Source organism: Caloenas nicobarica, chromosome 14, assembly GCF_036013445.1.
Source record: "Caloenas nicobarica isolate bCalNic1 chromosome 14, bCalNic1.hap1, whole genome shotgun sequence".
Classification (NCBI taxonomy): domain Eukaryota; kingdom Metazoa; phylum Chordata; class Aves; order Columbiformes; family Columbidae; genus Caloenas; species Caloenas nicobarica.
The window spans coordinates 8,545,284-8,573,278 of record NC_088258.1 but is presented as its reverse complement, the minus strand read 5'-3'; the positions used below and the strand labels follow the sequence as shown (position 1 = coordinate 8,573,278).

The window sequence follows — 27,995 nt, the reverse complement described above, 5'->3', positions numbered from 1 at the left end:
GTTACACCTGCCAGGAGAAAGGTTGTGGTTTGTTTGTTTGTTTGTTTTTTCCTTTTCAAACCCATATCTTAGATTGAAGGAAACGCATCCATTCCAGTATTGCCGTAGAGCCCTTTGCTGAAGGCATTCAGGCACACACGGGTTTTGTCAGCAGCCAAGATCAATGTGTGGAGGAAAAGTGGGGGAGGCGGGGGTGTGTGTTACAGAACAAGTAAAACACCCGTTTTAAAGGCTGTTACTGCTCTTAAAATAGGCCATTTCCTCCTGATATAAAACATCTCTCTTGAAAAAGGACAGGGGAGCTGTAACAAGGAGAACATACCTGATGAAGTTGACAAACGCTGATTTGGAATAACATACTCGACCTCAATCCACACAAATTCGGGAGAAGCAGCACAGCAATTAATCATTTACTACAGGTACATACGTGGGGCTATGCAGCAGTTCTCAAACTCGTGCCCTTTAAGGCACCCACATTCAGGTTTCTGTGGGGGCACAGAAAATGACACAAGGAGGCACAAAAAAATCGTGAAATTGGCTTAGCCAGGCGCACAGAAAGGAAGGGAAACACCAAACACAGCCAGCCATCAGGAAAAACCGATGTGGCGCTACGACAGGTGGGCAGAGACAGCAAGTCCTGGCCGCTGCGCAGGACAGCAAGCGCAAACCGTGTTCTCACAGCCACCACCCGCCAGCGTGGCCCGGGGGGGCCACTGGGAGATACAAGTGCCGGTGACAATGTCTCCTGGCACGCAGACCCCTCAGGAGTGCCATCCTGGCAGCAACCGCGTCCTTTGTTTATTTTTCCTGAAGGCGAAACCTCCTTCCCGCAGCCGCCCCCGGCACAGACACGGGAGCGGGGGGAGCGGCCGGGCACGGCAGCAGCGACCCACTGACCGCCACGGCCGCTGCCCCCGACGTGCTGAGCACAACGTCCTCCCGCCTGGCGGCCCCTCCCGAGCCGCGGGCGGGCGGGCGGGCGGGCGGACCCTGCGGCTGCCCCCGCCCATCCCCGCTCCGCCGCCCCGGAGCGGCCACCGCCCCGCGCGAGCCCGACGTCATCACGACACCGCGCGTCCAATCGGCGCCGCCGCCGCAATCACGCCTCGGCCGGTGACAGCCCGCCCGCCCACGTGATGAAGGTTGCCCAATCCCCGCTGCCGTTGCCCCCCTCCCCCCCCCCCCCCCCCCGCGGCGGGTGCCGTCCTGTCCCGGCAGCCCTTGCGCGGGGCGGCTGTGGCTCTGTCGGTAAGATGGCGGCCGTGAGTCTGAGGCTCGGAGACCTGGTGTGGTGAGTGGCGGCGCAGGCCGGGCGGCGGCGGGGCAGAGCGGGGCAGCGGCCGCCGGGCAGCGGAGCAGGCGCCTCTTGCGCAACGAGGCCGAGGCTCCGCCTGTGGCAGCGGAGGCGCGGGCGGGGCGGCGGCGGGGCTGTGCCCGGCCCGGCGGAGCGCGGCGCGGCGGGAGCCGACAGGGGCCGGGCCCGCCGCTGTCACCCCGCAGCCGCGGGTGCTCTGAGGGGCGGCAGCGGGGAGAGAGGGACTCGGTAGGGCTGGCGGCGGTGGGGCCGCGGCCCGGGCGGCCGGGTCTCGCTGCCGCCGTCCGTCGGGGCGGTGTGAGGGGCGGGGGCCGCTCTGGGGCCGCGGGACGGGGCTGGAGCGGCCCGGGGGAGCCCGGCTCGGCTCTCGGCCGGCACCGGGGGCTGGCGGGAGGCGGCACATAAAAGAACCTGTGTGAGACGGAGCCGGGTGAGGGGAGCGGGGCAGCGGGGCGATCGTTGCGGGGCTCGGTTGGAAATACGGTCTCCTGCCAAAGGAGCTGTACAAGAACGTAGATAAGTTAGTACGTATGTAGGGAGAGCAACGATGCGATTTCTTGGCAGTGCTTTAATGAGCCAACACAACAGTCTGGGAAAACAAAGGGTTTATTCCAGGTTAGGATGTCCCTGCTGAAGCTCACAGAAGCCATTTCCCCTTGTCACTCCAGTTTTACCCTCAGATAGTCCGAGACCTGTGATTTCCTACTTCCTGATCAGGAGAACCAAGGGGATTCCATCGAGCCCTTTGAGCGCTGATTTTTCAGTGCAAAGGCTCTACTGTAATCGATAAGCTAGGGCATCCTGCTAGGGCTTGCAAGAAATAGCTAATCCCCAACACGCAAGTGCATGCATTTATATTTATATCCCAGATAAAAAGAAGCGCGTGCTCCAGGCTGTGGCAACTGCAGTTTCTCATCCGAAAAATTGACAGTGCTGTGAAGTTGTCTAATTTATATAGCAAAGTAAGTAAAGATTGGTTCCTTTTAGCAAACTTGTTTTTTTCCAGCAAGGATTTGGGGAGTGCACTGCTTTCAGTCTTGGAATGCAGATTATCCTGCTTTCATTCTGTACATGACAACCTAGACAGGTACTAACCCTAGAGCCATTACAGAAGAACTGTAACAATAAGACAGTAACATATGAAAGGCATTGGTGGATGTCTTGTTCAGTACATGAATGGAAGCATTGAATATGATGCACAGTTACAGCTCTTGGCAGTGTTCCTGCCTGACCATCGCTATCGAATCATCTGCATAGCTTTGCCACCTCAGGAGGGGCTGCAGAGCCACTTGCTGAGAATTTTTGGTTCAAGAGCTGGCAGGCTCCACAGGTCCTTTGCCAATCTCTTGCAAGATGAAGACTGGTAAGGTTTAGTGAGAGAACTGCAGCCCGAGGAAGTGACAAGGGTAAAACACATATAAAGCCACCATGCTGAGGGCTAAAACTGATGTCTCTTCCTCCTCTGTGAAGAAATATTTTTTGTGTCATTTTCATAATGGAAACATTTGCAAGCGTAGGAAATAAACTTTTCTTCCTTTTTTATAGCTCTTTTATACCTTTAGCACGTCTTACTGTGGTGGTGAGCACCCGAAGAAAGTGGTAATGGAGCATCTGTTCGGGGGATCCTGCCATTAATGCTTTTCTGTGAGAACTTGTAAGAATCTCAGCTATGTGAGCTGACAGTGGGTGGCTGCTCTGCTCCCCAGACTGTTCCGTCCGGATGGATATAAGTTACCAACTGAACTGTGGTTTGATTCCCTGCACCTTCTCAGCTCCTTGTGAGGGAATATCCAGTCTTACAAGAGTAGTAAGCCCTGTAGCACTGTGTCTTCCAGGCAGCAGCTGTGCTGCTGCTGTTCTGTTCACTTAAATTCTGATAGTCCAGCGAGTTCATGCAGACTGGAGGCTTAGTTTGGGTGTAGGTATCTAACAATCCAGTGCCTGTGTGTCAGCTGTGTGTCTTGCCTTTCACGGTAGGTTACTGTGACTTGTAACTCTATTAATATGAAAAATGTGATGTAATGCAAAAAGGTAGACATGGGATACTTGTTTTTTCTCTGATTCTAGTGCCTAATACTTTTTTTTCTCTAGGGGGAAACTGGGCCGGTATCCTCCATGGCCAGGAAAGGTAAGATTTAGTTTTATTTTTATTGTTGCTTTGTTTGTGTTTGTTTGGTTTTGCTTTTTTCCATGTGCACAGAGAAAGCTTTGCCTGAAAGCATTTCAGTTAAAGATTAATATTGGGTCTGGTTTGTTTTTTTTTTTTTTGTTTGGTTTGTTTTCTTTGTGTGGTGGTTTTTTGGTTTGTTATTGTTTTTGTTCGAGGGTTTTTTGTTAAATACATACCCCACAAATCTAAACTGTGAACCAGTTTAGGGCTTTATTTGATCTAGAAGTTCAGCCTGTCACTAACAGCTGTTAGTTCAGATGGAATGAAAAGCAACAGAGAGCTGTTCGTCCGGCTCTGGAACTGGTTGTGTTTCCCAGATTTAGTTATTTAATCCCTATCACTTTCTGCAAGGCAGATTTCTTTCCTCCCATAGTAAATTGGTTAAATGCACTGTGTTAAATAATAGAAATAAAGAGCCTGGCTTCTCAAGATCCTGGTTTAGAGCTGTGGTTTTTGAGTAATAATTTGGGAGGTAGGGAGTAGTTGAACTTTCTCTTCTGATCTGGTTGTTTTCTTTCTGATTAGAGACCAAAAAATAATTTTAAAAAATAGATTATGTATGTAATTTTTATTATTTCAACTTCTTTGAAAGAACTTTGTTTTTACTTTTGGTGTAAGTATGAGGACTAAGCATGCTGAGGTAACCAGCAGGGAAAGTTGTTCTCACTGTGGCTGACAATTGCAAATGTTTGGTTATTGGATCAAGTCAAGTCCAGGCTCCACTGCAGTCCTTAAGGTGTCACCTGTGTAACTGAATGACGGCTTTTACCTTTACTAATACTTTAAAGATTTAAAGCAATCTATTCTGGGAGTACAGACAAAACTTTACATGTAAATTTTAAAAGTTGCCTAAGTGGAACAAACCTTTATTAATGCCATCTGGTTTTCTAAATTTTAAAAAAGATTGCTGGTGTATCTATCAGGGATAGGGAGAAGAAACCTCACTAAAAATGTAGTGATGTATCAGTGAAGTTTGGGTACTTTTCGTTCTGCTGCAGCATACCCGTTTCTAAGGAAGTGCGTGATTGCATGTTTAGTTGAAAGACATAGAACAGATTCAAGTTCTCTTACTAGTCAGATTTAAAAAAAAAAAACCACCTACAATAGCTGGAACACATGACAGTAAAATCACAGAGCATAAATTTTCATTATGTGCTTTTTAACTTTCACTTCTAATCACCTTCAGATTGTTAATCCACCTAAAGATCTGAAGAAACCTCGTGGAAAAAAGTGCTTCTTTGTGAAGTTTTTTGGAACAGAAGATCAGTATGTACCTGCTTGTTTTCATCTGGTGAAAATACTGTGCCTTATAGTATGGATATTTCGTGGAAGAAATATTTACTAACAGTGCAGTGTAACTTTGTAGAGGATTGTCTTTGATCTACACACACAAAAAATTAAACTATTATTGCATGCTATAGCTGCTCATGTGGGTGTATGAAGACTGTAAAGACTTAAGTACTCAATCATGTTAGGATTTAAGTTGCTGCTGTGAAGGAAAGTTCTTGGGAGTTTGCCATTTTTAGGAGAGTAGGTGTGACATGACTTAGATTTTAGCATGTAACCATGTATGAGAAAGGTACAGCTAAGAGTATTTGTTTGTTTTTCTGCCAGAAGAATAAAACAGCTATATGCTTGCCATTTGTTAAAGAATATACCATCATACCTGGTGATTGAAAACATTCTGGCTGTGCTTTGGGAAGACTTTACACTATAGGAATGCCAAAACTGTTGTAGGCTACTTTTTTGCAAGGCAGAATTTATTCATTCCAAACACATGTACAAAATCATAGTTGTGTTAGACTTAGATACTTACAAACTGGAGAGAAGAAACCAAGAACAAACAAACAAAAAACCAAAACAAAAAAACCAAACAAACACCCGTACCACTGAAAACTTGGATATTTCATGAAACTGAATATTATTTTGTTAATTTTCCAGTTTTTCCCCTATTTTCTGCTGTTTTGCATTAAGTCATACAATAAGGGAAAAAATTACAAATATCTGCAGAAGACTACAAAACCCTTTTTGGAAGAAAGGTAATGAACTGAGACCATTTAATGGATGTTCCTTAAGGAAAATATTTTTTGACTGCTCAATATTTAAAAATCATTTTCCATTAAAAATTTGGGTGTGAACTTGATAGAGTAGAAGTGAATGCTGCATACTAATAGGAACATTTGTTAGATCTGTAGTAACAAAAGGCAGGTGAAAGCTGATTTGAGGGCAGAGAGTGGTTTTTGGTGGTGACGTTGTTAAATGTGGTTATTTGAGCTAATTAAGTTCTAAAAGTTAAGGAGATTGCCTGTTTCTGTCCCAGTTGTTAGTTCTTGATTCTTGTATTTCACATTATTGAATCAAAAATAGAGATGTTTTGTTTTAAGACAAGTTTGGAAAAAGTGGTCATATATCTGGGGTACTGTAGCTGAGATTAGCAGCATGATTGCAGATGAAGAGTTCAGAGCTGCAAAATAATCAGGATTTATTACACAGTTCTAAAGCTCTGGCTAGGGAAAATCCAGTTGTCTGGCACAGTAAGGTGGTGTCTCCTCCTTACTCCAGCTTGTGAAATGTAATAATTTCCTGCCAGATAGTAATTATTTAGAAATTTACTTGCTTCAACTGGCATACCCTACCTGGAAATTAAATGGATATAAATACTGACCCCTTTGTTCTTCTTTTAAAATAATATTGATAGAAGAGAGAGAAGCTTGTGTACCTGTTCTGTCTTGAAACTTTAGAAGAGTGTGGTGGTTAGAACTATGCTGGTCTAACCAGTGTGCTGCTTTAGAAAATCCTTATCTTTGAGCATAATCAGAGAACCAAATGAGGAAAAATGTGAATATTTTCACTTAAAAAGTGAGCGTGAAGGGAAAATCACTTTAATTATTTTGTGCAGGTAAGCTAATGTGTTTTGCAAATACTTTTTCCTCAGTGTGTATAAACAACAAGTGGAAATACGTAGCTGACAAAATGTCACTACTCTGCGTAGTGAACAGCACGAGGAGGAGGATGCAGAGCTCCATCACTGGCTGGAGTCCGTGGTGTGATGAGTACGCTGACTCATGCCGATATTCTAGTGCACATTGCTTGTCTTCTGGCACCTCACTTTCTGCCGCTTTCAAGTTTGTAGGGTGACGTTACTGTACCACTGATCCATTTTTACACCTCTTTTATTATTGCCTTACCCTGTCGAGGTTTAACAGGTGAGGATGCGGATATGAGCTATTGGCCTGTTGTCCAGTGTGTGTGAGGTGTTCAAAGTGCAAAGTACACCCGTGCTTTACCCATGAAAGCCACCTTGATGGTCTTAGTAGTAATACAGTATCCATGTCCTGTTGTGATTGCCTTAACTGTGATGCACATACCCATGTAATGTCTCTTGTTAACTTGTTCTCCAAATTGATTGGAAGATTTTTTTTCTAGTCTGCCTAGAAGTTATTTCTCTAGCGTGTCTCTTCCCAAAGTAAGTCACCTTAAAAGGATTCCTCATCTGAACTCAGAAGAGTTGATGTTTCCTGCCCATAGACCTGGCAAGCATGTAACAATTATGGGAGTATAAATGGTTTTAATTTAGTCTTTCTAAATAGAAGAGGAACTTTGACCTCTTATCTGTGTCTCTAACCATCTTTTTCAGATAGTTTTTAGATCTGCTTTTATTTTCCAAGCTACAGTCTTCTTGTAGGAAATCTTGTAGATCATTCCAGTAGTCAAGTTCTGCAATGTGAGAACGTATACATTGCTATATATGTGCATTTGTTGCTTTTAGTAGCTAGAACTAATAGACTGGCAGACCCATAGCCTACAAATCTTTCTTGGTGTGCTTTATCCAGTTCAAAATATTCTTATATTTCACGGCCTGCTATGGAATTCATCATGATATTGTCAAAACTAAAAAAATAATCTTTGCTTTGGAGTTATCCTTCTGTTTCATGGAAGTAGTAGGGAGAGTCCTGCAGTCATCAGAGATGTGTGCACGAACACACATTCACCTCCCATGCCACCCTCTTTCCCCCTTAGATATTCTTTAATATCCAAATGGTCTTGCAGGTCATAGATATCAAAGTCTTAATAGGAAGCTGGATCAGTCCATTCTTACTCATAGCACCTTTTTGAAGCCCCAGTACAAAACCAAATAGTCTCACTAAATGTGATGGGGTCAAGGGGCACTTCCTGACTTGAAATATTATGGAAAAATTGGAGGAAGCCTGCAATCCAAGATAAGTATAATAATCTGCAGCCTGTTTCCATCAGTCACAGTGATTTTAGCACAGCGCTTATTGCCTTCCCATCCTCTATATCCTGTTGGGATGCAAACACCCACCCTCTTCTTCTGCCTTGTTGTTCTCCCTGGTTTTCAAGGAGAGAGGAATTTGGGGATGTAGTCTTTCTAAAATGTTCTTTCAGGTCCTGACATCAGAAGACATTTGCTTAAAGTTTGCCAGGTGTCGGACGTGGTGCTCATTGGCAGTCTGAGGCGCAGGGGGCTCCCTGACCTTGCTGGTGTTTCTCAGTTGTGCGCATTATCCCCTGCAGAGCTCTCTGTGGCTGGCGCCAGGCTGCTGGGCAGCAGAGCCAGCTGGGATGTTGTAAGGTATCTCTGCGCGCAGAGCGCCATAGCTGAAAATTACGATTGTCAAAACTTTTCCACCTCTTACAGGTATCTTTGGATGTGTGTTCTGCATTTTTTTTTTATTGCACAAATTTAAAATCTAATACTTACGATTTCTTTCAGAATTGCCTTGCTGCTTATTGTCTTTTTCTAAGTATCCCCTGCATGGACATCCGTTCTAATTTAGTGTGGTCATTTTTGTATCTTTTATCCATTAAGAAGTTTACATATCAAATTCCAGAGTTCAGCCATTTGAGTCGTTTTACTGATGAATATTGGGGCATCCCTTTTCGACAGCAGGAAACCTATCCTGATTTCTCTGTTGTGTGCTCATGCACACTGGGCTTGTAAATAACTAAGTAGTTTTCTTTTGACTGTTGGTTGTGTTAGCATTTTGTGTGGGTATCTAAACTGCTAGAGTGTAAAACTTTATGATTTTTTTTCCAAGACTGTAGTAAGTAATAGAAATTTGGAGATGCGGTGTTACTGTTTTCCATCCCTAACTGTAAGGCTTGGAAAAAGTGAGTGTGGATATTCTTCCACTTTCATGTCTCTAATTTATCATTAGGAATTGATATCTTTTGACTAGGAGAGAATGACTAGAAAGTTAAGGGTTTTAAGGTCTCCTTGCCTGTGCTAAGCTTTTATCATGGGTTTGAATCTGGTATCTCTGGTTGCATCTCTTCTGTGCCAGTGTTTTCTGTGCCCGGTCACATTTGTACTTGTCTCTGCTTTACAAGCAGTGTAAGTTTTGATTATTGTTCATGAATATAACATGGATTTTACATGAGTAGTGGTTTTATAAGAGTGTATTTTGGAAGGGATGAGAAAGGATATGGAGAAATGAACAGAAAAACCCATTACTAACGTGTATCGTTTTACACCTTTTCACTCTCCATTTACCTCGTTCTTTACAGATTTCAGGTACCTCTGTGCAGCAGTATAAATACAACTTCATCTTAAATATCACATCTTCAGTGATGTAATGTCACTAATGCTTTTCTAGGGCACTAACTCATTGCTGAGTTGGGAGAGAGAATAGTTCCTTTTATATGTTGCATCCTAGAGACCTCTTATCTAAATATTTGCCTTTGTTGGCTTTGAGGTTATTGCTTAACAGAGAGAAATTTTTCTTGTAAACATGAATGATTTTGTTTGGTGGAAGGTTCTTTTGTTTGCAAGTGTTTGAAACATTGCACACAAATCCTTTATGGACATCAGGTGTCAAAAGACATGGTTGTATCTTTTAGAAGGTTGTCCAGGTAGGTGACACACAAAGGATAAGCCATAAAGAAAAAGACTGATGTTATTTTTTAAAAAATGTTGGTTTTATTATTTATTTTTAACCCTGAGGCAGTATTTTAGACTTTTTTTCGCTTATTTGTTTGTTTCTGAGATCTCAAGCTCTTTGTCTTGGGGGATCACAAGTGCCAAGATGTACCTTTGAAGCCAGGAGCCAGAAAGTTTTATGCTTCAGAGTTTTTCTGTAGCAAAGGAAGAGTAATGAGAAAGGAAGCTAATGAACATTGTGCAGTGAGGAGGGATAGGGTGTGCAGAAACCAAAGAGAATGCCTTGATAGAAAAAAGTTATCTTTATTTAGAAATTCAAATCTGGCAACAACTTTTAAAATGCTTTATAATAATGCAGTCAAAAATTTTGTTTCCTTTATATACATAGAGGAAAGGTTTCTGATGAGCTGATGTTTTCCAGTACCTAGGGATGCTTTGTCACCAGGTGCCACACAGAAGAGCTTTACAGTATAAGAGAATTTCACTATATGTTTCACTATGTTGTCTGGGCAGCTAGGAGGGATTCTCTGATAGCCGCTGGATGGCAGGCTCTAGTCTGAAAGTGACGATTTGATTCATTATATTACATGAAGTCAGTTACTATGAGGAGGGTGTAAACTAAGCACAAGGATTCAGCTTTGCATGCAAAAGCTTATGCGGTTCTGCCTCTGAGCTGTGGTGGAATCTTGGTTTCGGCAGCATGGACAGATGCCGGCAGGTTTTGTAGTCACTTCTAGCAGGAGACCTCACCTCTCCAAATACGACCCAAGAAGTTTCAGTTTACCTTACGCAAGTTGATTCCTGACTAGAAACAATGGCTAATGCCATTGAAGAGAAAGATCTCCATGAAGTTTTAAAGAGTTTATTGGGCTTTACTACTCCATGAAGAGAGGACAAGCAAGATCCAGCAAAGCAGTGTTGTTGTTATTATTTTCACCTTTATTTTCAGTTTGACTGTATGACATGGTGCTCACAGTGTCTGAAAAAGCAGCTATTAAATCACTTCAGCTGCTTGCAGGAGCTCGACTGCACTGGAGAATATTTTAAACCTGTAATCGTGGCTATTCAGTGTTTGTAACACAGGTGTTTTGAGACCACGAAAAATAATTTTGACTGGTTTTGGCTGTGTGTTGGGCTGCTGTATGCTAAGAAGTACCGTTGGCTGTTCTAGCTCAGGAAAAGCTTTTCTAACTCATATACAGGTCTGTTTTCAGTAGGATGGAAACAGCTTTGTAACAGTGTGGCTGATAAGCCTGGGCTTGAGTTTGGGGTGAGAAGAGGGTAGTGTTAGCTCTGCGAGAGCCCCAGGGAATGTTAAAAGCAAAGACATTCCTGCAGTGAAGGAGGGGTGGAAGAGCTGGTCAACCTGAAGGAAAGTGGAGTTGTCACCCTATACTTGACCACTTAACCATGTGTAAATGCAGCAGTGGAAACAGGAAAGTCATTTGAGTTTCCTCACAGGACTGCAGTCAGGTTAATACTCTGCTACTGTACCAGTTTATCTTAAAATATCAACAGCGAATAAAACAGTTCTTTTTCCTCAAAAGTCAAAATGATGTTTTCCTGTAGAATATCAAGGTACATCAGAAATATGTTCAGCAATGAGTTGTGTGTGCTCACTTTATTTGTGGTCAGCTCTATTGTTAGATATGTAATTTTGTGAGGATTTTTTCTCCAATTTTTGCAGACACTTGTGTGTGCATAGTATGTTTGAACGAGGGATTGATGACTTAAAATTGTTTTGTGGCCTCCACTGTCAGCCTCTTGAGCAGATTCATATTATTGGCTCCCTTATGTGGAGGCATGTGCTTGTGGGTATTCCTCCTGGTGATACTAGAGCAGTCTCTAGACCACCTTTGTTCTAAACAAATACCTGTGATCACATCTAAAAGTTGTCTTGGTGACAGAGAATATGAATAATGCTTAGAGCGGAGCACCTCTAGCGTGAGAGGTTATAAAACTTGAAAGAGAAACCAAGTAAAAGTGCCAGAAAACTTTTCAGTGAATGCAGAAATTGCAGCCATTCAGGTTGTAGAAAGCAAGTGACTTAGGACTACCATCATCAGTTGCTCTGGAGACAAAAAATATACCTGTTTCTAAAAGGATGGTGGTTGAGAAAGTTGCTGTTTGGAAAATATAACTAACTTTTTTTTTTGGTTTCTAGTGCTTGGATCAAAGTGGAGCAGCTGAAGCCTTATCACGCTCACAAAGAGGAAATGATAAAGATTAACAAGGGTAAGCGCTTCCAGCAAGCCGTGGATGCTGTAGAGGAGTTTCTTAGAAAAACCAAAGGCAAGGACCAGGTGAGTGGTTTCTTTTTTACTGTGTGCATCAAAACAAGTCTTGGCATGAGTGGTGGTCAGATACATTTTTATGTGAAAGGAGTTTGATGCCTCTTGAGGGGGGCGGGGTGTGTCATTTTCATTCCTTTATGGGTTTTTTGTTTGTTTGTTATTACTATCTTATCTTCTTCCCCATTCAATCTTGTTTTGTGGGGAAAAAGGTGGTGTTAAACTGATGAAGAAACTGAAGAGGCTGATTGATTTTATGATGATTTGGTAAATCAGTCTTAAGTTTTGGGCTAGAATTTGATATCTACTAATCTTGTCTTTAGTATATTGGAAGTGCAGATGGAGTGCACGCACTCACAGCAAGTCTTCAAGTGGCCCGTTCTGTTACTCACTTACTTAAACTGATGCATTTTTGCAGGAGAACTAACAAGGAACTTCACTCACCAACTTGTAAGGGCTAACAAATACCTAGTTTTCAAGTTACCATGCTGTTGTTTTGCTTGGTAGTAATCACCACAGCATCCTTCACATCCTTGGTTTTGCATGAAAATCATTCCAGCTCTTCTCTTCTTTCCTTACCGTCTTCTATTCTGTAATCTCTCAGGCGTCTTCCCATAACTCCAATGAAGAGAAGAATCGGCGTAATTCCAGTGAAGAAAGAGGCAAGCAATCTGCTGCTGAAGAGAAACGCAAAGCCAGTTTGTCTGAAGGGAAGTTGAAGAAGGGCACAGGGGAAGGAAAAAAGAGGGTCTCTTCTGTATCGTCAGAGAGAGGATCAAAATCACCTTTGAAAAGAGCCCAGGATCAGAGCCCCCGAAAGCGGGGGCGTCCACCCAAGGATGAGAAGGTTTGTGTTGTGCATGTCCGCCAATACCTGTGGACTTTGCAGATGGACTCTAGGGTTGACTGGCACCTTGACTAAAAGGCCAGCAGGAAGAGTCAGTTCAGTATCGTTTTTTTTTAAGCTGTTCCATGTTACTACTTCTAGACCATTTGCCTGCCAGATACCTTTGGCAAGCATGTTGTTGATTCTTCCTGTGATTTTTACCAGTTAGTTATTTTGAGTGGCTCTATTCGTATCTCTGAGAGGACTTGGAGAGCTGTAACATGAGACTCCACCTTTCATCTTGCCACCCCTCAAGTTCAGTTTATGTGGGAAGGATTAGTGAAGAGATGTAGGTCTTCATCTGATTCCTGACCTCTGCCATCTCATCTCCTTTGTAGGATTAAGTGATTATTAGTCAACCCTCAGTACTTACAGAGAATGGGTTATTCTTAAGGGCTAGGGCTTAAAGAAGAAACTCTTGTAGCATGGGGAATCCACCAGAAGAATGAATTGTATTCATTTCAGCTTTTATGCTATAGGATATATTTCCATCCTCCATTATAAAGGTCCAACCTTGGAGCATTATTGGTTTATCCCCAGTACTTCCCTGTTATTTCTGGATGTTGTGGCAGCAACAATAGCCACCGATACTTTGTCTACTCATCTTGAGTTCCAGCCTTGTTATTTATTGCGGAACTCACTGTTGTGGTCCAGATCTTCCTTTTCCAAGTGGATAATGATTTCAGTGGATTATTACAATGCACGTGCTCCATCAGACACCACACCTGAAGACCACTGGGAGACTTCAGCTGATACACCGTGTGGCAGCCTGCTTGCTCACCTGTGCTCCAAAGGGATCACATTATGCTGTGCTTCACAATCTTTGCTTTCAGTGCACTTCAGGATGCAAGTCAAGATGGTAATCTTTGATCTCCAAAATTGGGAACGGATTGGCCTTCACTGCTTGAAGAGCAAACTCTTTCTTGATGTAGTAAAATGAAGCTGATCATCTCAAATATGAGCGATGAAAGAAATACTGGCTTTTTTTTGTAGAGCCAGCTTCTGTTAAATCAGGCTGTACAATAGCCCATCAGTTTCTCCTTTTTTCGGGGGAGTTTGAGGAGGGGAGGAATGGATGCATATTTGTTCATTCTTACTAATAATTACAGAACTTGTGGCCTGAGTGATAGAGGAAAACACTTTACTGGCAACATACTTTCACCTTTCAAAGTGTCTTGCTCTGAGCATGTTGTATCTTTGCATATTTCTGTTGAAAGAAGCCACAGGGCCTTTTTTTCCTGCTTGCAAAATGCTTTTGTGTCTTTGAGGTAGATTCATTCCAAAATCAATCAAAACTAATGGCTGGGAGAATTCTGATCGTGCTGACACATTCCATGCTTAGGTTTTACTGTATTAGCTACCTCAGGGCATCAGAGCACTTTGAGTTAATTGTGGTAGTAGAAACTATTTTACTGGCAAGTTGCAAGCTGAGTGGTTGTGAACAGATTATCACAAAGAGGGGGCCAGCTATGTGATAAATGTCTGGCCACAGGCTAATGTAGGAAAATAGCCTTTTAGCTTCTGGGAAGTGATGTACTGACAAAGGCATTGCTGTGAAAATATGACAGTACTGCCTTAATACTATTTTTCAGCCTGTGAAATAATTTTAAAATCTTGTCATCTTCTTGCTTGGTTCTCATACTTTCCCACGATTCTTAGCCCTAGGGTAGAAAACATGTCACTGTTCTGAATTACTGCATTGTGGGGATTTAGGGGGTTTTGCCCTGTCATAGTCCAAATTCTGGCTTGCCAAGTAATAAGGATGCACAAAATTCGAGGATGCCGTTGTTACTGAGGTGTGCTCTATCTAGAAATGCTCTGTAGGCATACATGTTCAAATCATGCAGATACTCTCATTTTTAAGTTTAAATGAGTATTTTCAAGGGACCAACATGACTTCATAGGTATCAGGGCAGGTTACGTCCACACTTTACCAGTTGAAACAGCAGTGTGGTCTGTAAGGGGAGGATTTTAGTGTGCAGGGCTCTCCCTAGACTGAAATGACACTTTAAGATGGGAGACTCATGTCTAAATTGTCCCTGGTGACAGATGAAACAGCCGCATCAATCTGGGTTACATCCAGGGACCTTGCTCTCACAGTGCTCTTCTCTTGTGGTTCTGCATGATCACCAAGGTATATTGTGCATTTTCAGGAAGTTGTTTTGGAGGGGAGATAATGTGATTCCATTTCTGAACCTTCATTTCAGGAAGACAACACATAATATGATGAAGTCCTGCGCATTCTCTTCATATAGCGTAAAGATCTATATGTCTATAGCATACGTCTGTGACCTGTAGCATAAAGACCTATTTTAACCTACGTATCCTGAGGAAATAAGACAGATAAATTTTAATCTGCTCAACAGTGAAATACCTGATGTGTTAAGCATTATCATGACGTTACAAATCGGGGCCTATTGAGTGAATGGGGCGTTCCACGTAGAGTTTGTCCCGTGGATTTTGCAAATTTGAGCAGGTGTGACTGTCACCCTCATGCTTTGAAGGTTCTGTTAACAGGCTACTTTTTATGGCAGCGGAGGATTAGAAGTGTTCAGACCTCTGACCGTGGTGATGTTCTTTACCTGTTTGTTTAGCTTTTTGCGTCCACCAGAGGAAAATGCTGGATCAAATGTGTTTGTTTGCTTTTCTGCTCATTTCATGATTACACAAGTACAGTGATTCCTCTTGCATCTGAAGAATGGATTCTCCAGAAGCCATAACTGTGGTTGAATTCCTTCATTGGCAGTTCATGTTTTCTTCACCTCACCTGTGTTGATAGTACACTGTCTCTTTAAATATCAGCTCTCCATGGAAAAGCATGTGAAATGGAAGGCATTTGTAGTGCTTTTCAAAACTCTGTCTGCTCATATGATCAACGTGCTGTGGCCAGCCACTGAGCCAGGTTCTGAGTTCTTTCTGATCCTCCTTCTATCTCTTCAGGACCTCACAATTCCAGAGTCAAGTACAGTGAAGAGAGTGATGACTGGAACAGTGGCTGGATTTAAGTGGCCGCCAAGCGTCAGTGAGGTGAGAAACTTCACAACATATGTGATCTAGGAACAGAGTTTGTGGAGGCAAATCTAGAACTCTTTGGGCTGTCGAACACTGAGATGCCTTCTGCCTGTAGGAACAAACAAGACACTCTCATTCTGTAGTGTAACAAAGCTAGACAAAATTCTGGTCAGTTAAGAAGTATGCTGGCAAGTGAGATTTCAGTCTTTGTGGAACCATTTGCAGATTCACACTTGACTTGCTTCACTAATTTTTGCACTTCTTGTTTCAAAAGTATTTCTGGGGTTGGCTTTCCAAAACGGGAGGATATGATGTGGATAGTCTCTCCCTGTCTAGATACCATTGTATGGGATGGTTTCATCTGATTTCCCGCATAAGCAGCTTTTGGAAACCTTTCATTTTTGTCCATAAATAAAGGAGTGATTGGTAAAGCAGAATAAGAGCAATGTGACTCTAGGCCAGCGCATATGATGCTCATCGGGGAGGTGAGATACCTGGGCTACAGTCCTTGTTGCTGTTAATATTAGTTTCCCTAGCATGTGACAGTGCTAGGTGTCATCTCCAGTCAGTTTCCAGAATGCAGTTTTAAGGAGTTCCTTGGAAGCTGGAAAATAAATGTTTTCATTTCCTTGGGAAGAGGAAGAAGCAGGATATGAGATCTCTTCCTGCCATGTAAATCTTGCTCATAATCTTCTGTTTTCTGGCAGATGTCAAAAAATTAGGAATTTGATATGAATGGCTTTGGGAATGAAACGCAACGTAAACTGCTTAATTGAAACAGGCTGCTTGATACTGCTGATACATTTTATATTTTCCACCTGAAGCTATTGTTCTCATGCAGCTTGGGGGAACAAGGGAATTGCGCTGTTGTTGTTTAGTGACTCTCTGGGAATGTTTCTGAGCCTGTACTTTCTCTCTTTGTAGCCTGTGAAGGACAGTGACCCCCATTTTCATCACTTCCTGCTGAGCCAGACAGAGAAGGTGAGGATTTGGCAGACAGGATTGTTCTGCTGGTCTGTCTAGCTTGGCGTCCTGCCCTTTGCTGGGGCTAAGTACAAGGAGTACACGGAAGGAGCTCTGAAATTGTGTTCTTTTGGGGCTAGCAGCAATTAGATTCTCATGTGCAATCTTCTAGTTCAATTACTTCCTAACCTTAAGGTTTAGAATGGTTTAGCATTGAGTGCAGTGAGTCATTTAAGTAATTAAAGATTATCTAGGATTTGACAGATCTGTTACAGTAAATTCATGGGGCAGGAAAAGCTGTTTTTCTGTTTAAAAACCCTGTTGTTTGATTATCTTTGGTTGTCCTACCAGTTCCTTCATCTGAATGAACTTGTCAATTAACTGAATATGGCAGGAGAATTTCCAGGACCAGAAAAGCTCATGTAAAATATAGCCAAATTACCTCCTGAGACTCAGAAGCCTTGTGGGATTTTATCTTCAGCAGTTGGACATCAGGAGGAAAAGGAAAGATAAAACTAAATGAAAAAGGATTTGTATCTAGCTGAGGATCTGAGCAGAGCCAGAAGGATTAAGAGCAGCTAACAGTTTTAATCTAGACAAGCTCACAACAAGCAGCATGGGAAGGGGCAGCCTTCACCTTCATGTTTGTTGAGAGACACATGCCTTCTCATCATAACAAGGAGGTTTTTTTTCTTCCACAGCTGCATTGACACACTGAGCATAGGTATGAGGCAAGGTTGTGGCAGGCTTGAGAGATCTCTGTTTTCTTTGGGCCAAATGTGAGAGTAGGGGTTCCCTGGATCCTCGGCTCTGGAGGATCCTGTCAAAGGGAGTTTGCAGCACCTGTGTCAGGAGATGGATGGAATTGCTGGGACAGGGTAGGAAAAGAAGAGCTCAGTATGTTGCAACGCGTTTTGGTTTTATTTTTCTCCCATTGAGGAAAGCCTGAGAGCTTTCCTGCTTTGCAGATGGTGGTGAGTGGGTGAGCTGCCTGTTTCTTTGTAATGAGGATAGATGGTCTGCTTGCTCAGCAGAGCAAATCAGCACTGTCCTTCCCCTGAATGCTTTGTCTTCTCCATACAGCCAGCTGTCTGCTATCAAGCCATCACAAAGAAGCTGAAGGTTTGTGAAGAGGTAAGGCAAATCTTGGTTTTGATGGATTTTCCTTATTGTCATGAGGACTTGCAGTTCCTCCAGAGCTGTGCACTCTCTTTTTTTTTTTCCCTCTTCCCTCCCCCACCCCCCCAGGAAACAGGATCCACCTCCATCCAGGCAGCAGACAGCACAGCAGTCAATGGCAGTATCACACCTACAGACAAAAAGTAAGATCTCCAACGCACTTCAGCCATTTCCCTTCCTTTTTCTCCTTCCCAGCTCATACATGCAGCCATTATCCAGCTTGTCACTGAGAATAAATAAATCTAACGTTTCCCTCTAACTACAGATCTCCTCTGTCCTTGTGTCAAACTCCGATTTGGGGGGCAGGGGGGAAGGGAGGCAGCTAAAAATGAACAGGGGCTATACAGTAGAAAAATTCAGAATAAGGTCTGGCCTGGATACATTTGCATTTCAGGGCTTGTCTGCAGTTGCTTTGTTCCTGTAGGGCAGACTGCAGAGCGTGGAGCAGTGTGAGTGCTGTATAAGGCAGAAAGATAAACGGGTATCTTTCTCCAGTAGTGCCTGGCAGTTGACTGGGGCTGTTTAATCGCTCTTCTGAGTGTGTAGAAGGCAAGAGGAAGGGGGAGGCGTGTTCTCCCAGCACAAGAGCTTTGCTGTGTAGCACGTGAGCTTTCTGGTTTCTTCTAACGTCCCCCTTCTCCTTTCTAGAGTGAGAGAAGCTTAACTTGAGCTTCCTGTTTCACTCTGTAACTTCCGCTCTGTTCAAATTGAGTTCAGGCCACAGCTTGGTGTTTGCCGTTGGGGTCGTTCTCATGGGATGTCAGTTCTCGACTGTACTCCAGGGGAACCAAAATAACAATGAAGCTGTTCAGGTAAAACAGGCTCTCAGGAAAGCGTGGCTCAGAGGTGGGTTGGGAGAGAAGGAATATCTCCTCTGATTTAGAGACTTTAAAATAGGTGGACCTTGTTCAGGCTGTTTAAGGAGCCTATAGTGACTTGTTCTGACCTGTCTAAATTAGTTTGTTCTAGCAAAAGGCAGCATGCCTTGGTGGAAGAGTTCAGGTGGCTTGTGAAATCCACAGCACATCTGTAGTGTGGCTGATTCTGAAGAATTAGCTGGGGAATTGCCAGGCAAATTTTGTCGTGAAGTTACATCAGACGTGTAACTGAAACTTCAGAATCTCCTACTAGAATTGTGGGTTTGGTATGCAGCTAGCTGCGTGACGTGGAAAAGTATCCTTGCAGAAATGACTGCAAAGGAATTCCTGTTGCAGGTAACTAGGGATGGAACTTGTTAGTGCGCTCTTTTGAAGAGGGAGAACAAAACTCTTGCCAGTTTTGCGGTGGGGGTGGGGAGGCTCGGGGAAGGCAGCTGGTGTCTGGGGCTGTTGTATTGTCACTCGTGGTGACCTGTACTGGCCTATTCCTTCCTTTCTGTGTCTATCCAAAATTGCAGCTGTAGAGCAGGAACTAGGTCTTTGGTCTGTGCATGATGCTTAGCCCAGTAGTCCTTGCTGGGTCTACATTGTAATGTGTCGTTCAATAGTATAAGCAAGTTGTTGTACTTGTGACTTGGTTTAAAAATCAGAAGATTAATTAGAGAAGCATCTGATGATCTCTAAATGTTCCTTTTATTTTCAGTAAGTCAGTGGCTGGCAATAGAAGGCACAAGAGCAGCGATTTTAATCGAACAACAGAAAAAAATATAAACAAACAAAGCATACCACCCCAACAAACAAAATCAGACCACCCAAACCTTTAATACTTAAATAGTCTTCCGAAGCAGACTAAAGACTTTCTTCAGAAAATTGTTAGGGATGCTTAGTGAGCAAAATAAATACCAGTATCTGCCCATTTGGAATGGGTGGCTTAAAAATCCTCTTACTCTAGCTGTGGCTGCAGTGGAACATGTTTGGGGATTTTTTTTTTTTTTTTTTTGCTGGTGATGTTCCAGGGTTTGCTCTTCGTCATCCCTGAGACCATGAGAAGCTGACACTAACTGTTTTCTGTTGCGTTAATGTTTATCTCTTCCCCTCAGGATAGGATTTCTGGGACTTGGCCTGATGGGGAGTGGCATTGTCTCCAACTTGCTGAAGATGGGTCACACTGTCACTGTCTGGAACCGAACTGCTGAGAAGGTAGGCACATGTTTAAGGTACCGGTGATACTTAACCTTTTCTAAACATGTAGTTACCACCTCTAGCTCAGGGAGGCCTGGAGTCACCAGTCAGTGCTGCCTAGGAGAGTATGCCAAAGAAACACAAGTATTTGCTTGCCACCTTGTTCCAGTATTATTTCCTAGGTGCTTGTTGGTGGCTACTTTTGGCTAAATGAAGCTGTGGTCTATGCTATTATGTTCTTATGTGACCAGTCCCCACCCCATTGCTGGTTTGTGTGAGAGGAGAGAGTCGCCAGAAAAGTTAACAACCTTGTCTATTTGTTGCGGAATCAAGTGCGGTATCAAGAGCTTCTGGAAATACTGCTGATGCAAATAGCCAATTCTTTGTGTCATGGAGCCTGACAAAAGACCAGGTGCTGGGCAGATGGTCCTAGGAGCGGTGCGGTAAGATGCACTGCTTGATCACAGCTTCATCTACACATCCATTGTGCTGTTCATGTTGTAGTAACAAAAGTTTTGTTGGAAACTTGCCTGTGTTGTAAGGCCAGGATGAGAAGGGTTTTATAGGTATATTCAGAGAGGAAATGGAGCTTATATTACATTTAGCTGGCGTTATTCTTAGTAGTGGAGGAGGGAAAGTAGGTAACTGGGGGAGATGTGGTACTCAGATGATATAATGGAATATCAAAGGCAAGAAGAGCACTGTGGTTACCTTGTTAGAAGGGATTAAAATATATTTTTTTAACTGCAAAACATGGATGGTTCACTTGGGGTTTCAGAAAAGCTGCAAAAGAGCCCCTTGTGTATGTGGGGACAAACCAACAGAAGACAACACAGTTGCTGTGTAATTAACATGCCTGGTTCCTTTTGAGTTGGGTCCAGCAGCAGAGTTTGTTTCAGCAAAATGCTAGAGAACCCATTTGCTCTGTACTTAATTTTTCTCATGTCTGAATTTGTGACTTTTGCAGTGTGATTTGTTCATCCAGGAGGGGGCACGGCTGGGAAGAACCCCCGCTGAAGTTGTCTCCACCTGTGATATCACCTTTGCCTGTGTATCAGATCCAAAAGCAGCGAAGGATGTAAGGATTAACTCTTATTTTTCCTCCACTAGCTAGACTACAAGATACGGTCGCTGAGTACCAGTTCTGATTCCTACTAACTGTGGTAGCCTGGGTCATTGTAGATGCAGGGCGGTGCAGCTATGTAAAAATAAATGTCTTGACAAAAATCATGCTTTTTAAAAAATAATCCCTGGGGGACAGGTTTTGGTATCACTCTAGGAATCTACCACTGCAGTGCCAGGTTCACTTGAACTGTTGTCCTGCAGGATTGGAGGACTGAGGTTTCCTTGCAGACACCCTATTGCTTTACCGCTCTTCTGTTCCCCACAGCTGGTACTTGGTCCGAGTGGAGTGTTGCAGGGGATTCGCCCAGGGAAGTGTTACGTGGACATGTCCACTGTGGATGCAGATACAGTCACGGAGTTGGCCCAGGTAATCACATTGAACTGAGTTTGTAACATCTGTGATTCAGCAGCAGCACTGCAGTTCTTTTTGCTTCAGGTGGTAAGCTGTTGATAATAAAGATGTTTCTGAAGATTTTGGGGCTTCTTTTAGGAGACACTCAAGTCTCAGGAAAATAAGACAAAATAAACTGTCAAATCTTGACCAAACAAAGTTGGTGGTAACAGCAAAGCTTGTAGATTTGGCAGGGCTGTTAGCTGGCAGCAATGCAAACAGCCAGCCAAATTTTGATCTTTTAAGAAGTATTTAGAGCCAGATTGGTATTCTTTAGCAAACTGGAGGAGAAAGCACTGTCTGGATTAATAACTGTCCTTAAATTGATAAAATGCCTAGTCTGCTTATTTTAAATGTTTGGGTTGGTGAAAAAGAGTGCCTTCATGTTTCATTCTGTAGAAATATTATTACGGAGAGGATTTCTGTGGAAGTGTTCTGATTATTTCTGATGTGGTGACTTTGATTTCCTCTTCAGTGTTCTTGATTGTTATCCTCTGCCCTAACAGCAGTATGTGTTGTTGCACAAGGAAGAGGAGCTAGTTTTGGTGATGTTTTAAGGAGACATATTGGTGATGCAGTAGTGTGTAACATGAATTTGGAGAATGAAGAGTCATACATATTAGTAAACCTCTGATTCAAGAGATCTGTCAAAGGCCTTTCCTCTTTGGGCAGAAAGGGGAAAATATCATAACGGTCAATCTTCTGACTTAGGATCCTACACCACATGTACAACTTCAGCACTGATTCATTGACCGTTATGGGGTGCCATGGCAAAAGCACATAAGTTCAGCTGCTTAAAACAGGAACAGTCATGATGGGTGAAGGAAAGTGTTGCTGGAATGTGAGGTCAAGTTTTGTTCTCTAGTACCCTTTTCAGGATGCAGTGCATCACGTATTAGTGCTTTCCTCTCCTGTTTGTATGTCTGAGCTGTGTGTTTGGCTTTAAAATTCTGTCCTCAGGAACAGGAATGCCCTAAACAACGTTCTTGCTGTGCTGCCTGCTCAGCATCAGTGTGTGCTGTTTGTGCACAGCTCACCAGCGATGCTCTTTTTCCAGGTGATAGTGTCCCGGGGCGGTCGCTTTTTGGAAGCACCAGTCTCAGGAAATCAGCAGCTATCTAATGATGGGATGCTCGTGATCCTGGCTGCTGGCGACAGGGGTTTATACGAGGACTGCAGTAGCTGTTTCCAAGCAATGGGGAAGACCTCTTTTTTTCTAGGTAATTGAAACACAAAGGGCCTGATAGCAGTTTCTTAGTGCAAGGACGGGGAATTCCAGCAAGGAGTCTGAGAGGTGTGTGTGTCATCTGTTCCTGGTCTCCTTGGGCAGTATGGGAACCTGGCCTTCTCTTCTGGAACTTGGCTGGTTTCAGAGCCTCCAGCCTGAGTTTTCTTTTTGAATACTGGCTCATTTTGGAGGATCTATGATTCTTTTTATTTAAAGTCATACTTTATTATGATATCTCCCTTCCTTTGAGTGCCTGGAAAGTGGGTTCGTTTTCTGCAGTCTTTCAGGGGGAGGGAGAGCTGCCAAGTGCTTGATATGAAGAGTCTGGTAGTGTTAATACTGTGTGGGGTGGGGAAGCAAGGCTGCTGTGTCTCTTGTGGAGGGATGCCCAACCATGTGTCTTGCTCTCAGGTGAAGTAGGCAATGCTGCCAAGATGATGCTGATCGTGAACATGGTCCAAGGCAGCTTCATGGCAACGATAGCAGAAGGACTGACTTTGGCTCAAGTGACTGGCCAGTCCCAGCAGACCCTTCTGGATATCCTCAATCAGGGACAACTTGCCAGCATCTTCCTGGACCAGAAGTGCCAAAGTAAAGTTCTCTTACATTGTTTTATTATAGGATATTTGCCACAAGCTAGCAGCATTTCAGATAATGGCAGAAGGGAGAAAATACCTGTCCCATCTTTATCAGCCTGGAATTTGGGGTATTTTAAGCATTCTGGAAATGAAGAGCTGAGTTCCTTTCCTTCCCCTTCATAGCCAGGGCTTCTGAGAATACACCCAAGCTCTGCATTGTCTACAGCCTGTTTAGGACTTGAGTTCACAGTGAGGGTTTCACTGGGGCAGGGTATTAACTGACATGGAGGGCAAGCTGCTTAGAAATCTGAGTTCACTTTGTCAGTGGGCAATAGTGAAGTTATCAGCTGTGGCCAGATGAAAATACAGAGCAGAGAAACAGAAGAGCTAAAAGCAGTATTCGTGATGATCAGCATGGGAAAGGGAAGTTTGGTGTTGAATTGCATACCCTTGCAGTGTGGACTTGATTTACTTCTGTCATACTTATTTTTCGTACGTGTTCCTCTCAACAGATATCTTGCAAGGAAACTTTAAACCTGATTTCTACCTGAAATACATACAGAAGGATCTTAGATTAGCTATTGCACTGGGCGATTCTGTCAACCACCCAACTCCCATGGCAGCTGCTGCCAATGAGGTAAGAGTTGTTCAGCGTTCAGATATGTTACTCAACATTTCTTCCCTTGCCATCTCTAAGACAAGGGAACAGCGATTGAAATATATTTGACTAGGATGGAATTGGGTTTGTTTTGATTGTAGAAACCCCTTAGAGTGTCACATCAGTAAACACAGATGGCCTCAACAAGACCTGGTGTGTTCTGATCTGCGCTGCTCTAATTACTTGACATACTATGCAGTTCTGTGGTTTGCAATGGTCAGCAAAGTAATTTTTCTACCAGGGAAAGGCTTTATACAAGAGCAGACACTGATCCTTTTCTAATTTTTCTTCTCTAGGTCTATAAACGAGCAAAAGCATTGGACCAATCAGACAACGACATGTCTGCAGTGTATCGGGCCTACATCCATTAGGCTGCACCGTTCTTACTGTTAATACTATGATTATTGATTAATATTATTATGATACTGGGTTTTAACTCTGGACCAGTCCATCTCTGTCTCTCCATTTCCTTTTATACAGACTTTGAGATCTGCCACGGAGGCAGCTGCTGCGGTGAGCCTTCCCCTGGTGGCAGAAGGGGGGGAGGAGGGGGCTCGAATTGTTGCAGTCTAATTAGAAAACTCCATGCCATGCACTGACAGTCATGGAACAGAACAGTGGCGGCTTGTTCAGAAGCTCTGAGGCAACTCTGCCAGAAATCTGCTGCTTGGCTGCTTTTATTTTCTTCTTTGTATGCTTGTCCAAGATGCTGTTTCTAACGATCCTTTTTCTCCTTTGCTGTGAAATAATGCGCGTGTTGGACTCTCTGCATCAAGGGGACAGGTGACATACATCCCATCTACTTGTGAATATCACTAAAGTCCTTGGTCCCAAGTAAGGTGAGGAGCATTCCTGTTAATCGGCCACTGTTAGAGAACAAAGCACCTCCCATGGAGGAGAATGGCAGTTCTAGAAGGTTGCATGCAACACTGTCTTGATTCTGTTTCTTTTTAAACTTCCACCTCCCCAGCACTTTGATGAAGGAATTCCTTGTACTGGTAAGAAAAACAGATTGGATTGATGTCTTCCCCTGTACAGACAACTATTGCTTAGGGAACACAAACCTTGCTGAAGATAAGAGAAAGCCATTCTAAATGAGCCTCCTAAAAGGCTAATCACAGCTGCCTATTCCACAAACAGCATTGGAGAGAACATGTTTGCATGGAAAATTGCAAGAGAAACATTGCCTAAAACTGGGCCAGAGATATTTTATCTGGGGAAGGAACAAAGCTTAGGGTTACTCGTGGCCTTAGCTGATGTTGCTTCATTACTCGCTTTCTATTTTTTTTTGCCCTTGTAGTCAATAATTACAAAGGTGTATTGGATTGTAGCAGTGTCACAAGCAGAGTGAGTCTGAAAGGTGCAATCATAGAGCCAAGAGTCTGAGGACCCTGAGCTCCTTGCCACACTCGCTCTCTGGCCTTTGCGTGGTCATTACATCTCTTAGCCTGTTTGCCCATCTTTAAAGGTGGGGGATGGTTACCTACCTCACTGGGATATTTTGTGTACTGATTAGTGATCTTTATACATGTCAGATTTTCCATACGTGTTCTTGGTGTTACTACTCTGAGTACAACAGTAGCACAGCATGAGACTTTTCTCTGTACCCGTGACCCTGCTTGTGGCCAGACACCAACTTCTAGAAAGAATAGTAAGGAAAGTGGAAGGCTAAGACCACTGCTGGGCTTTTGTCTAGAAACGTGGGGCTTGAACTGCAGATGCCAAGGCCAGAGAGCAGAGATGCTTTTAATGTTAATAGCAGAGCAACCCAGAGCCCAAAGGATGCCTGTCTCTCTAAAAATACACAGAGCATGTTTTGGTTTTTTTAGAAATTGTTCTCAGTATTAGCCTTTTAGGAGGGTTCTTGCATTTTAGATTTGAGAGTAAGTAAAATGCCAGTAAGAAACTTTATTGGCTAAAATCACTTCTCAGTGGCACAATCTCCTCCCTTGGGTTGGGATTCTGACAGGAAAGAAAGCAAATTCAAAGTAGACCTTGTTGCTTTAAATCTGTGAGGTCTGCCCCTCCCACCATCTTAAATTCCTAGGAAGTTAATGGCTTTGTAGGGAAGTTTTCCTGTGGGTTAGGATTTCTTACCAATCCTGCTTTTTGCAGCATGTGCATATGGTTCAGGGCCATCTTATTAAGAAACAGAGAAAGTATCAGTTACTCATTATGAATCATGACATCTAATGCTGTAAATGTTACTTTGTTAAGTATTTCACCTCCTGTGATCACTATTATTTGTGGGCTAATAGTATTACGCATTATGTCCTGTGGTGAACACCTCCTAGTAAGTAATAGATCTGCTAAACATCACTTCGCCTGTTTGTCAGTGGTATCTGTGAACAATACTAGTTATACATACATGTTTCTTTTGCAGTGCAGCTGTCATCCTGCATGTAGATGCTCACATTAAAAGCACATATAGCTACCCAGGATAACCAGCCATTAGCCTGCTTTTGACACACTTGCGCTTCCCCCATCCTGAAGAACTTGGCTATTAGTGTCAGAAGTCCTTGGTTAAACATGCCGCGGTTAAGAAATCACTTACATTAATTGTGTATTGAGGGCATCAGCAGGGAAATTGTGGGTTTGGGGGCAGGAGATAAGACCACAGGTTTTATAGTGTAAGATTTAGAGAGGAGCTGTCTGGGGTCCAGTTGAGGGTGGAACCGTGCAGAGCCAGCCAGCGCAGCAGCATCCCTGACCTGTCCTGAGAAGGTCTCTTGGGCCGGAGCGGAGGTGAATGGATCTGAGCAAAGGTAATGGGGGATCTCCCTCCTTTTTACGTTGTGGTGCCTCTGGCTAGAGTGAGAACACAAAAGGAGCTCTCGAGTCCTGTGAAGCGTATTTCTTAGCAAATTCAAAGAACCCTATTTGTAAGAGAACCACTCCTTAGGCAACTTACAGCTGCAGGTTTTGTTTTCCAGAAATACTGTAGTTCTCAAAATGGAGATGGTTGTTGATGTGGGAGTAGCAGGTGCAGACTAGTTAAACACTGTCATTTATCCTGGGAAAGCCTGACGGCAGCTTTCTGGCAAGGTCGGTGGATGTGGAGTGGCCGGAGGGCGCGGAGCTGCCCAGCCAGCTGTGCCGTCCCAGATGTGCCAGGAGACCGAGAGCTCTGAAGTGGATGTGAAGTGAGGAGGAGGGATGGAAATGGTGAAACTGGACTGTTTCAGATGCCGCTTGAGACTGGCTTGTGTCAGTCTCACTCAGATTCTTGTATTTATGTCTGTTGCCTCTGAACATGGATCTTAGTCTGTTCCGAGGCCTGAGATTTGGGGGAGGGAAGGGGCAGAAGCTGTGGATTGAGAGATGCTCCAATAAAACTGGCTAGTCAATGTTGTCTTAATATTGTTGACAATTCTGTAAAGTTCCTTTTTACGAGGATTTCTGTTTTAGCTATTTGCTTTTTTTGACTCCCTCCTTTTTAAAGAGAAAATGTGACACTTGTGAAAAGCTTGTAAGAAAAGCAATTTCTTTTTTCCTCAATGATAGATCCTATAGTTAATTAAGGTTGTGAATTTTTATTTTTTGCCTTGTTTTTAATTAACGTTTGTCATTCAGAATAGGATGTGTGAAAATGTTTAAATGGCGAAACAAAAATTTTTTTGTGCAATTAACAAAGCTACTGGCAAAAAGGAATAAAATCTTTCATGGTAACATAATGTTCTTGTGGCAGTTTCTGGCATTAAAGAAGTATGTGCATTCGTCAAAACATTCAAAAATCCGAGTTGCTGAAGGAAAGCAGTATGCCCGAGGGCATTTTTGTCTGTTGCAGAAGCCTGATCTTGTCAGCGAGGCACTACAAAGGAGGACTTTGGATAAATTCCAGCCTCCGCATGCAGAGGGCTCTGTGCATCTGGGCTGCGAGGAGATGAAGGTCAGTTCTAAAGCAAAGAATGCTGCAAGGGAGCTCCAGGAGCTTTCTGGTGTTGATGACCTCTTGTGTTGCCAAAGTGTTGGGAGCCTGGTGGCCCAAGTGCTCTGTCTGGAGGCTCCTTCCTTCTAGCGTTTGGGGTTTTTTGAGTACTAAGCAGTAAGTGGGGTTTTCCAAGACAAGATCGCTTAGCTGGAGTGTTTGCAAGCTCCAGAGCATTGCTTTTCTGTCATCCAGGCAGTGATTGCTGTCAAATAGCAGTAGATGTTTGTGTACTGAGGCATAAGGGGCTAGTAGTGATTAATGGTGTGCTTTAGTTGAAATGAAGTACAGGTGCTAAGTAAGGAAAAA

At 43.4% G+C, this 27,995-nt stretch overlaps 1 protein-coding gene across 3 annotated transcripts; it reads left to right on the top strand.

Moving 5' to 3' along the window:
• Nucleotides 1-1,209: 1,209 nt before the first annotated feature.
• Nucleotides 1,210-27,430, top strand: GLYR1 (glyoxylate reductase 1 homolog). 3 transcript variants are annotated; one of them, XM_065644729.1, is made up of 17 exons: nucleotides 1,212-1,291; nucleotides 2,185-2,277; nucleotides 3,407-3,443; nucleotides 4,672-4,751; nucleotides 11,552-11,690; nucleotides 12,283-12,525; nucleotides 15,505-15,591; nucleotides 16,501-16,557; nucleotides 17,623-17,673; nucleotides 17,788-17,861; nucleotides 19,697-19,796; nucleotides 20,746-20,856; nucleotides 21,169-21,270; nucleotides 22,352-22,514; nucleotides 22,934-23,113; nucleotides 23,613-23,737; nucleotides 24,055-27,429. In XM_065644729.1, the coding sequence occupies exons 5-17, from the start codon at nucleotides 11,604-11,606 to the stop codon at nucleotides 24,127-24,129; spliced, it is 1,455 nt and encodes a 484-aa protein (XP_065500801.1). In that variant the 5' UTR covers nucleotides 1,212-1,291; nucleotides 2,185-2,277; nucleotides 3,407-3,443; nucleotides 4,672-4,751; nucleotides 11,552-11,603; the 3' UTR covers nucleotides 24,130-27,429. The 3 variants fall into 3 exon arrangements, with proteins under 3 accessions (XP_065500800.1, XP_065500798.1, XP_065500801.1); XM_065644728.1 differs by lacking the exon at nucleotides 2,185-2,277 and having other exon boundaries at nucleotides 1,210-1,291; nucleotides 20,746-20,859; nucleotides 21,175-21,270; nucleotides 24,055-27,430; XM_065644726.1 differs by lacking the exon at nucleotides 2,185-2,277 and having other exon boundaries at nucleotides 1,210-1,291.
• The last annotated feature ends 565 nt before the right edge of the window (nucleotides 27,431-27,995 follow it).

Excerpts from the sequence above, each read along its gene's own strand:
- GLYR1 (XM_065644726.1), top strand. The coding sequence starts at position 1,254 with ATGGCGGCCGTGAGTCTGAGGCTCGGAGACCTGGTGTG. Across the intron at positions 17,862-19,696 it reads ATCACACCTACAGACAAAAA|GATAGGATTTCTGGGACTTG; the intron begins GTAAGATCTCCA and ends TCTTCCCCTCAG. Across the intron at positions 19,797-20,745 it reads GGAACCGAACTGCTGAGAAG|TGTGATTTGTTCATCCAGGA; the intron begins GTAGGCACATGT and ends TGACTTTTGCAG.